The 12,287-nt window shown below is 40.9% G+C and overlaps 1 protein-coding gene across 1 annotated transcript in view; it reads left to right on the forward strand.

The window, feature by feature from the left end:
• Positions 1-7,469: 7,469 nt before the first annotated feature.
• The window catches only part of LOC115028586 (chemokine-like protein TAFA-5), a 134,481-nt gene continuing 129,663 nt past the window's right edge, over positions 7,470-12,287 (forward strand). Inside the window, exon 1 of the mRNA XM_029462455.1 lies at positions 7,470-8,291. Within this exon, the coding sequence (XP_029318315.1) occupies positions 8,180-8,291 (112 nt within the window). The 5' untranslated portion in view covers positions 7,470-8,179. The remainder of the gene's footprint in view (positions 8,292-12,287) is intronic.

Raw genomic sequence — 12,287 nt, forward strand, 5'->3', positions numbered from 1 at the left:
AAATATTGCCTTTGATTGTTTTGAATTAATTAACGTAGTATGTGGCACAATTATGTGTCAGATGTTTATTTTTTTTAATTGTACCATTATTCCTCTTCTCTATTTAAATTTTTCTTCTGGCTTTGGGCGTTGTGCCAAGCCAGGAGGCAAAACAAGCAAATGCACCTGTTATCCATTTGTAAATGAGAGAGATTGGTGCAGGGAACAGGTGGGTCACTCTATTCCTACCATGTTGTTTACCTGGGATCAACATTCCCCCCTGCTGCTGGAAGCTATATTATCCCTTCGTTACGTTTCCATTAGTCAAATGGCTGCGCTGAAATGTTAATTTGTTGCAAGAGGAGAACACAAGCACGAGGGGTTCACCAGCTCCTGCACGAGGGTCAATTTGCCGATGGAGGGTCAAGACATTTATCTCATGCGTGTAATCATCACTGTCAGCATCATCATCTGCAACGTTAAAAATAAATAATAATTCCACACGTATTTATCGTGTTTGTCCGTTCTCTGCGGGGTCTCAGGTAATCAGAGCGAGGAGGCGCTGGATTGGAATGTACTCAGACTGTAGTCACACATCTCCATTAGTCCAGGGAACAATCCAACTGTATCATTATAACATATATAAGCTGTGTGATCCGCCGGTACTGTTCTACAGTTTACTGTTGGACTTTGGCCAGCTGTCAGGAAATGTTAACACTAGATTGAAGAGTGGATGAATTATGTTTAAATTCAATTTTATTTTTCACGGATTGAATTAATTAAATACTTGATTGAATAAATTGCACAAAATCTAAAAAATGTCATACATACAGTTTATCAGAAGAGGAGGCTGGTGGGAAATACGGGATTCAATTGAGAATGTTCAATGATTTAGAGATAGATAAGCAATCAAAAATATTTTTTCTCAAAGATCAGTAGGATGCGGACATCCCATGGCATGAGAGACGTCAGAAATGAATGATGAGTTGGACATCAGTGGTACATATTAACTTCTCCATTGCACTCTTATTGGCTCACAAGTTAACAGTAATGTGACACAATAACTTCAGGCATTTAAAAGTAGTTTAATAGGCCGACCTGCTGATGCCGTCGTCACATCATATCCATCAGATGGTATTTAGGAGCAACTGTTGAAATTGTTCATTTCAGCATAAGAGTTGTAAATACAAAGTTGGAGATATCAGGAAACTCCTAAAGCTGTAATATCTCCAACTTGGTGAAGAGAACTACACCACGACCACCATCTTGGAATAAAGCCGAAACACTTCCACGTTGAAATAACGTGTGGTATTTCCCATTCTGCCCACATTGCGTGAATGCAGCATAAACATTGGCATGCTGGCATCGTCATTGTGAGCATGCTGATGTTAGCATTTTGCTGATGTACCTAATTGCAGCCTTGTATGGCTGCTATGGTGGCTTTAGGCTCTCAATGTAGTCGAAAGAAAATGCATTGTTATGGAAGGCAATGCTGGGTATTGTCTTACTTGGCTTGTTAATAATTTACTTGTTAATTTCACTTCAACAAACGGTGTCAGCGAGTTGACAAAGAAGCCGAAGACAAACAGTGTTTATCTGTATTCCTGAGTTTCTCTGCCACAAGAATATCGTTTTCATTGCAAGCCAAAATGAGACCATATTGTCATCGCTAAAAACTATTATGCTGACATGTTATCAGCACGGCAATTAACTCGCTGACTCTAAGACGCTGTTGAGCTCCAGCATAACGTCTGAGATCTCTTTCGTCCGTCCTCTTCATGGCGAGCAAATGTCTCGCAGATATACAGAAAGCTGAAAAGGCTTCTCAGGTTTCCCTCTCTTTCTCTTTATCCATGACAGCCAAAGAGAGCCTGTTGTGGTACAAATAAGAACACTCTGTTCGCTTAAATCACTGAGTGGCAAGCTAAGTTCAAAGCCCTCCTCGGTGGCCCAATAAAGAGGAAGTGGCTTGTGTCTAGAAGGATCAAAGGGGAGACGCACAGAGAAAGGTCAGGTTTCAGACACTCCAACACTGAGAAGCTCGGTGCTGCACAAGCCCCCCAACAGGGTACCCTTTCTAGTACTGACACAATGGCTGCTGCGAGGTTCATGCAAGGTTATTTTACATGGTGGGCCGTAATTCATTGCTGTACAAAAAGAAAGAAAAAGTCCAGCAGAGTTATGGCTCCAAACTGCCTCTACGTCCGACCTATTTAAGACCCTTATGGATTCATCTTGTGTGACCTTGTAGATACTGGACACCCGGGCTGCTAAGTCACCCTGCTGCTCACAGTCATACATCATTTTAATTAAGAGGTATAAGAGGAAATGTGTTTTTTAAAGTTACGTCTGGAAAGTCCTGTGATGAAGAATGATCAGTTACTGGAACACAGCTTGTTACAGTGACCACACAATATTTACTACTGAGACTCCCGACGCAAAATGTTCTGAGGGAGCTGTTCCATATCAAATAATTCAATACATGAATACTGCGGCTTTACTTGCTTCTAGTTGCTCACTAGGCAGAAATAAATGTTGTATCTGCAAAATCAGTCGGTTTCCTGCTTTGGTGATTTAATGTAATGCTATACAACTGTATAAAGTTATTCCTGCTCCTCCCCTTTGCCTTATTAAGCTTTCACTGACTTGTGAAACGCTTGCTGAATCTATAAAACATCTTGTTGACTTCTGCCAATAATCAGTTATAGAGCTGCAGCACCAGGCTCATCACCGGGAGAGGCACGCAAACTAAGGACACCATTGAAGTAGAGCTTTAAGAAGGTGGCCAGTATCGAATAAAAACAGAATTCATTATGAAATAAGCAATCACATGAATACATTGTGTAAAATATATAAATGAACTAAAAGGTATATATAACACAATGCACTTTGTAGTGTACAATGGTGTGGAATTATTTGCTTACATGAGGTAGTTGGATTCGTGTTTATATTATTATCATAGTGATGATAGTCAAACAGTGTGTATACATTATCAGAATACAGAATATATTATTATATAAAGCCAATTTCTAAGAGACTTGGTTGAAAATGTCATGAACTTTGACCTCCTCTATCTGCGGTACAGTGGTCCTTTCATAACATAATATCAAATTGTTGGACACAGGAAACAACATCCTGATTATTCAGCTCATCTAAGAGCAGAGCGCTAAAGGAAAGGTCAGGAGGTCACCAGAGTTCCACAGTCTGACTGAAAACATTGTTTTCACTGTGACCGATTGAAGACCACAGAAGAATATATTAATACACTGCTTCTTGCTTAATTTTAGGCGACCAAAGTGTTAAAATTAAACTTCATGTTAAAGTGTGTTTTCATGCTTTCCGCTGTTTAATTCATCCAAAGGCTAAAGTGCGAAAAACAATATTCTGCTGTTTTACTGGTGGGTTTTGTGTCGTTCCACTTCTTGGCTGGGTCCAGTGGAGAACCCAGGAAGTTACTGTTATGTATTTAATATTTAATATTAACCCTTCAGGGCTTCATGTTCAGAGGGACTAATGGGCTGCTCACAGTCGCCTGAGGACAGAGACACTTCTTGGACAGAGATCTAATATCCCCAACTGTTTTAAAGAGTTCATTAATCATCAAAAACGATATTTGTTCATTTAAAAAATAATATTGTTGGAAGGAATTTCAGGCAGTCTATTTCATTTCCTGGCTTGTTTTCTGATCTTTGACTTTTTTGTGAAATATTTCATCATTTTACTTTTTTGGTTGTTTAATGAAGTTATGTGAAAAGTTAAGCAGAGAAATGTCTCTTTGGTGGAACTGCTGACAACTGATAGACATCTGAATCATGACTGATGTTTTGTAAGAGGTCTCAAGTCAAAAAGGTTGTACTATACAATATGTTTAATGTGTGAAATCTTAATCTGCAAAGTAACTAAAGCTGTCAGACAAACGTAGTGGAGTAAAAATCTTTAAAGACAAAGACTGGATTGCTTCCTATTTGTTTGTGTGTTGCTCTTAACTTGAATGCATTATACCGAACAGCAGAAGGTGTGAAGACTGTCTGCTGTCCTGACATCAATGAGGAGGTCGTTCCACCATTTTGGAGCCAGGATAACAAACAGGCGGTTTTGTTTAAGGGGAATCTGGGTCGCACTCGCAGTGAGGGAGCAGCGAGCCGATTGGCCGATGCAGAGCGAAGTGAACGCGCTGGGGTGTCTGGTTCGACCATGGCCTGGATGTAGGAAGGGGCCGTAGGAATGAAGCCATTGGTTATTATAATATTGAGGCTGTTTGATTTTCCCTCGATTATTCTTTATGAAATACCATCTGTTACTTTAGTTTGAAGTGAGTACAATTTTTAAAGAGGTGGTACTTAATTCAAGTTTTAATATTGCCTTTGGAAACCAAATCTCTTCAAAAGCATCAAGTAAAAAAGAATAACAGAGCTCCTTTATGGCTCGCCTACAGGTAACATCCACTGCTTCCTCCACAGCTGAGTCTTTGCTCAGTTACAGAAGTCCTGAGCTTGCTGCTATCACGGGGAATCATATCTCTACCAAAGGAAATGTGGATTTTTATTTATTTATTTTTAGAGCTGTTGCACTTGGCAGCAGCGTGTGGATGTATCACTAGAAATCCTCGTCTACATTTTAAAACATCATTTAAACGGCACAGCTATTTTACAAATCCATTTAAAATCCAACTGAAAGCAGCCCTTAGCACTAAGCACACGTGAACACTGAGAGTCAAGAGAACCAGTGCCACAATGTCGATTCATGTTGAAAAGGAATAAGATAATATTTCACTATGGTTCACAGCCAAAACAGAGTCAGCCAGTATCTTTTTGTTCAACTTTGAAGCCTCTGAAGAGGGTAACATTCTCCAAAATAGCAAAATCCGAGTCAGTGTTTTCATGCCGTGTGTGCTTCATTCTGTTTGTAGTTTTTGAAATGTTATGTAAAAATGAAGGAGGGGGATAACATATGTAGGCCACAGCTTGTGCATTATATTGGAGCTGAAAGCAAATGCTTTTGTTAGTGTGAATGTGTGAGAGAGAAGTAGAAATGCAAGGGAAACCAGTGTATATTTGCTTAATTGCATAATTTGCATTGAAAGAACGTCTGTAGGTTTATGTGCTGGCGTATTCGTGTGTGTGTGCCAGAGAGGCTTTGGCCTCGCTGTACAGTTACTGCCACAGTCACTGACACAACACCATGTAGGAGGCACCATGCCAGTGCTTTCCCACCAGGGCTTTAATTGACTGTCTACATTGAGTCCATTGCTTTTAAAGATCAGCGCTGCAGCCAGGAAATGGAGAGGAGACACGAAGAGACATGGCGCAGGGGGAGGGGGACAGGTGATTTTGGGGAAGAAATGTTCACTTTTCACAGTGTTTCTAACATAAGTTGCCGAATAAAACAATCACACACAGATTTAGAGGTTTACAAGGACAGCAATTAACTATTTTACTACACCAAGTGTGGTTCACAGTCTGGTTTACAAGAGCTCCAGTCTAATGCACATTACTGCAGCAAGGTTAAGCAGGGATAACCAAGTCTCTATAAAGAAGCTTGTTGAAATCAATAGACCAGCTGACAGACGATCACAATTAGCTCAAAAATAGAGGCAACATTTTTGGCTTGAATATAGAGTTGCTCATGCTTATTTGTTCCCTGATGACCACATGACAGTGCCGGCTTTAGGTTTAGCATACACAGCAGTTGGCGTTGAGGTGACTGCACAGAGGCCTTCAGATCCTCCCTGCCAGAGTACACAGCTCTCAGTGCCGCTGTCTGTGGTGCTGAAAGTCTCCTGCTCCACTGCACTGTCCACCGGGCTGTTAGTCACCGGCGCTGTCCATGGTACCAACTCTCAATTGTGCCGTCTATAGAGCTGTCTGAAACTGAGGCACAGATGATGGAGCTTTGCATGGTTTTGAAGCAGTGGAGGAAAAAGTGTTCAGATTTTTAACTGAAGTACCATTAGCTTTAGTACAATGTAAAAATACTCCATTACAAGTAAATAAATCTAACTTAAAGGGGACATGATATGGTTGCTTGTGCAAATACACTACCACTCTGTGACATAAGAAGCCCAGGCTATATTGTGGCTGACTAGATCAGATTTTTCAAATTCAACAAGTCATTCAGGCTTTTCCTTTAAGAGACTCAGACACAGTGAGCATACAGGTATATTCAGACAAACCGTATGAGAAAAATAAGTGAGTCAACATGTTCTAGTTGAAACCCAAAATACAAGTATGTCCCCTTTAAACTTGCCGTAACTTTTTCTTTCTTTCTTTTAGCCACTTTGGGGCTGCATAAAAAAGTTGTAATCACCTTTAATGTTAATATGACAAACTTGTTATTCGAACATCCTTCAACATTGTGCATTCTTTGGAGTCACATTTCTGGCCACCTGGTAAATTCAATATTCACTTTCTTTTTGCTCTGTTTTTGGCCTCCACCAACTCCAGAGGGGAATATCTGACTCGTTAAATGCTTGACTTTGTTCAGCAGCCAGTCTCTGCCTGTATGCCTGCTGTTTGCTGTTTGCTGCTGAACATGGAGCTTTTAGAGCTTTTCCACTGAAAACAGCTGTAACTCGCTTTTAAAGCTCTGCCGAGGGAGCTGCAGATTCAGGTGATAATTCTCACTGGGTTCATCACTCTTTCACATTGTTTCCATATCGTTATTTTATACGTGTTTTATTCTGAAAATAGCGATTACAGCCACTTTAAGTAGAAATACAGAAATATCACAAGTAATCAATGTATGAAAAAGTAATCCATATGTAGAAATATTTCCACTGTGAGTGTCATATGATTATGTTATATAATAGCTGTACCTATAATTCAAATGCTGTTTGGTTTGTTTAATCTATGACGCATCATATTTTATTTTATTTTTCTTAATCTACAAATACATTAAACAAAGATATCAGATAAATGTAGAGAGATTAATATTTCCATCTGAAATGTCTCTAGTAAATAAAAAAATAAAAAAAACCACCTCGATCCATTTTATTCACTTTTTCCAGAGTAGTTTTAATATTCCAGCAATAAGAAAAGCAATTGCTCTTATTATGAAACTCTGGTTTTACTAATAAAATACGTGACCAGCACGACTAGAGTCCATTTAAAATCAAAGTTCGTGCTCTTCATGGTGGTTTTAAATATTCAGTGACACGCATACAGAATGTTAGTGTTCTATATTTCTTGCAGAATAAAGACAATAACTATTCACAATGAATATATGCATGTGTGAAGTACGTGTCTCCTAATGAAGGGATAGGCTTTATATGTAGTGGGCAAATATCACTCAGACAATATAGATTCAAAAATCAAACACACATCCGAATATATAAAATAAATAACATTAAGTCGTGATTCACGCTGCTTTTATGATGCAAGACGATTTCTTCCGTGCACAGCATCGAGTTTGTATCACTCCACACCGAGACCTCAAGTGGATAAATCGTTGACGTAATATCGAGTATCTGAATGTTTCACTTTGGGAAAAAACAATCTTGGAGTCGCACAGTGCGCACTTTTCCTCCCGCTCCTTTCTGCCACACTCTCTTTCTCTACCCATCCATTCTCCATCCTCCTGCAAGCATGCTGTGATCCTCATCTACTTCTCACCCAATCGAGAGCTTAAAGGACTTTCCCCCCCGTTTCCCCCCCGACCCTCCTTCATTCATCAAGACGCTCACTCAGCGGATTGTATAGGACCGCGTTTATTTTTCAACCCGGTTTTTGGGCTGTGCTGTCGGAGCTGGGGAGGCTGGAGAGCATCGAGGAAACCGACCACAGGTGAAAGGAGGTTTTACGACGCTGCGGTATAGATGATTGAACACTTCGAGCATTAACTCAACGCAGTCATCAGCCGCCAGCGCGCCGCGCTTCTTTTTACTGAAATAAAGGACGGAAATTAAGGTTAACTTTGGGACAACTAAAGGGACGTTTACCAACTTGTGTTTCTGGACGAATAGAAAAAACACTGCGTTTCTTTCCGATTCCTAAGGAAGATGTGACCTTTTCTTTTGCGCACCGCCAATCCGACTACCTTAGGAGCAAATCACTGCTTTTCTATCAATTGCTCCGTCCTGACATGTCTTTTTGTGGGATTACACGCGGAGATATGAGCATTGTGAGAGGCCGAGCTGGATTGTGAGATTACCACCTTTTGCTTTTTATTCGTCTCTTCGAAGAGGAAGTGCTCCGTTTGTTCAATGGCTTCAGTGTCAAGGGTGGCAAGGCGCAAAGATGCCGGTCGCTGGCCGAGAATGTCGTCAACTTTCTGGGCTATGGTGCTTCTGACAGCGCTGCTGGTTCTCTACTGCGGTAAGTCCCGGCGCTCCATTTTTGACCACACATATCGGCATTTGGGCAAACTGATCTGGTGCACAGCGGGGAGCGTATCGTGAGGGGGGGCTTTGACAACAACATTATGAGACGGGTATTAGCAGTCGTATTGATCTCACTAGTGTCATTGTGTTTTTTTTCTTTTTTCTTAACAATTATTGAAAAACACGCACTCGAAGGTGCGCTCACACACTACTTCTCTCTCTCTCTCTCTCTCTCTCTCTCTCTCTCTCTCTCGAGAACACACACACACACACACACACACACACACACACACACACACACACACACACACACACAGCTCGCTCCTGAGGGCTGTGTTACTGTCAGACTCACTTACTGAGGTGAGACAGTCATGCATATGTCATATGGTCTCTGGACTAAACACTGGTTGCAGGAGATGAAGAATTCACATGAGACATGCAGTATAAAAACAGACTTCTTCTTTAAAACTCTGAATAATCCCCTTTTAGTGGGACAAACAGTACATCTTACTCCAGGCACTAATTCAACCACTGCCTGGGGATAACCAATATATTATCTCACACACACACACACACACACACACACACACACACACACACACACACACACACACACACACACACACACAATCCCACTCTCTCTCTGAGGCTACTTCTCTGGATGTCTTTTCCTTTCTTGTTCCCTGGCACCCTCACACCTTCTCTCCCTCTCGCTTCCCTTCTCTGACTCACATTTGAGGAGACATCCAGCTGGCACACTGTGCTCCAGTCTGCTAGGTGTGAAAAAAAACGGAGGCTATGTGCAATAGCCATGAAAAGCCCATTTCAAAAAAGAAACCCTGAGCTTTATCATTAGCCGCCGAGCTAATGATTAATATAATCGTCTTGTCTTGGAGCACATTAGCTATGCTGGTGTTGTAGAAATTACCAGATTAATTACGTGAGTTTTCCTTACAGCCTCTTCAATAACCGCAGCTCTTTCCGTATTTGTTCTTCCATAATGGACCGAAGATTGAGTTTGCTTTGTAATCATACACGCACCAGGTTAATCAATGTGGGAGGGGGGGGGTTTGGTTTATAAGAGTGAAAGCTTCTGGATAGGGGGTCTTTTTTTCTTCTCTTATAGTGCCTTCGGCCATGTTGATTGATCTTCTGCTTGTGTCCAATCAATGGAGCTTGGATGTTTGTTTCAGTCAGCAGTCTTTGAGTCCTCCCCAAGGACCTAAACCTCCTGCCCGGCAACACCTCACCCCTTCTGGGAGTTAATAATCTGAGAAATAGTGATTCTTTGATTTCTTGTTTTTGCTCTTTTACAAAGTCTTCACCCCATACTGCTCGGAATTGTTTGATGCCTTTAGTTGAAATGCTATTTGTGCAACGCCGAGGCTGGAATCACTCTGTTCTGTACGGTATTACATCCGTCCGGTCCAATAACGTTTCTTTTTTTGTTATTAACGACATCTGTGTATTATGCTAAAGCCAGAGAGCCGTCTCGGTTCCTCATCTTGGCTCCTCTTATCATTTCTTCCCTTTTCAGATTTTTCTTTTGTCTTTTGGTCTGTGTGGCAGATAAATCCAATCCTCTGAACTCTCAGCTCAGACGATTTCACTGCGTTATCGTGTAGCTTTGTCTTTCTTTTCATCCATTTCTATTTTATTTGACCTTCCTTTCTTTATATTTATCACACCCTCTCCTCCACTTTGTTCTTGTGTCCTTCAATGTCCCAGCAGGCCAGTTCCCCTGTGATATGTTACACATTCCCTATTACACTCAAATGCCAGTGTTTTTAATTCCAGTAGTCTATCTTTATCTCCTTCCCATGCTCAGGTTTCCTCATATTTTCAATTGTTCTTCCTCTTTGCCTCTCTTTTCTCTCACGTCCTATCATGTTTGAGTTTCTCTTCTGGTGCAGAGCTGAGTACTGGACGTTACTGTATGTAAATCTGACGGAGGTCTCTGCTCTCTCAGCTGTTTTTTTTTGTCGCCTCTCCCGTCTTCTGTTCCTCTGCTGACCTCTTCTCTTCTCGTTTAGACTTGCTTATACATATATTTTGACAATTTGATGACTTTTTTTGGACTTAACAATTTAATTTAGTTTCAAATTGTAATCTTTGTCTCATATTAGAAATTCTCCCAGACAGTTAAATATTCATGTTTACATGTCTCTATATTTTAGGGCTGCAACCAACTACACTATTTTTGTCATTATTGATTTATTATAAATTATATTCTTGATAAATCATTTGGGTTGTAAAGCATTAGAAAACTGCCAGTGAAAGATCTTCTCGAGCTCTTCGAATGTCTTGGTTTTGACAGTTTAAACCCTCAAGATGTTCGATACTATAATTGACAAGGACAAGCAAAGGCAGCCAATTCTCCCTTTTTAGAAGCCAGAGCTGTCAAATGTGTCATTTTTGTTTGAAAAAACAGTTGCTGATTAATTTCCTGTCAAAAGCCGTATTGATTTATCAAAGCAGTTCTAGTTTTCCAATTTTACTGTGTTTCTTTATACAATATCACTATAATTACAGCTGTTTGTGTTTTCATAAATACATGTTTTCTTCAGTTCTATAGTTATATGGAGGAAACCTATATATATATTCTAATCTGACTGATTGAGTTGGCTATAAACATGCACATAAACAGTATTTATGCATACGTCTGGGTTGGTGAATAGTGCAGAATATGTATGCAAATGTGAACAACTTAAATAGATTCTGACCTTTCAGTGGATTGTAATCTTCACTTTTCACTCGTCTTGATGACTTCTGTTCCTGAAGTGTTGTAGACCGTGCACAAGAGAAAATACTGTACATATTTTAGACGTTTACATGCACGGTGTGTACTGTATAGCTGTTGTTTGTATCCAAGGGCAATTTTGCTTTGCAGTGCTGCTGTGTTGTGCAGCCAGGGGGGGGGGGGGGCTCTGTGATTATGGCTATGACTCATATGGTGCCTGTCACCTAGAATCAACATCCAACTTCACACGATCTGCCGTCCTCACTCAGGCCCTTCTCAGAGGGAGAGATTTAAGAGGCGAGAGAGAGATGTGGTGGAGGGAGGGAGGGAGGGAGGGAGGGTTATAAGTAGTGGCATTGAACGAAGTGAGAGCAGGAGATGGCTTGATATCCTCGCTAATACCTTGATAAGAAAAGGGAGATTTGTGGGGAGAAGAAAGGAGGGGGAGGAGGAAAGAGGGAGGAGCTGTAGTGACTAATGAAAAGGAGATTTTCGAGGAGGGAAGAGAGAGAAAGGAAATTAGTAAAGGAAAGAGAAGCCCTGGTGTGGGTGAAGAAGAAGGTGGAGGGGTAGCAAGAGGAAAAAAAGTGTGAAAAGAAAGTGAGAAGAATCGTGAAGGAGGAGACAAACATACAGAGAGAGAGAGATAAAAGCTCAACAATTAAAATGCTCATTACGTGTCGGAAACTGTAATCACACGAGAATGCCTCAGGACCCTCTGATTACATTACAAAAGAAGAAATAAAAGCATTGTGTTCTGTGCACTAGCTCCCTCCTCTGGAAGCTCTCAGCCATGCATTGGTTTGCCGACGGTGCTATTATGTATTCATGAGGCTGTAGCCCGTCATGTGAGCTCTGGGGAAGGCGACGATAGAGCCACAAGGCTAGCTAATCAGTATGCTAATCTTAGCTTGGGATAGCTAAGGAATGTGGCCGCGGCTGTGGTCCTGGTCTGAACTGCAGACACAGAGAAAGAGGAGAGAGAGTCAGAAGCAGTCAGGGAAAAGGGGAGAAAGAGGGGATGGAGAAAAAGAAAGTAGGTGAGGTTGTGTACGTCTCCTTTCTTAAAGCATTCTTAAGTGTAGAATTTAATCTAATCCAGTGTGTACTTATACACACACCTAGATGCACACACAGATATAAGCACTCAAGGGCAAACACATACATTAGAGATACTAATGAACACCAAAGCAGGTTACACTGACGCACACACATGAGCACAACTGCATCAAAGCAGTTATTCAGGGTCAG

Source organism: Cottoperca gobio, chromosome 23, assembly GCF_900634415.1.
Source record: "Cottoperca gobio chromosome 23, fCotGob3.1, whole genome shotgun sequence".
Taxonomy (NCBI): Eukaryota; Metazoa; Chordata; class Actinopteri; order Perciformes; family Bovichtidae; genus Cottoperca; species Cottoperca gobio.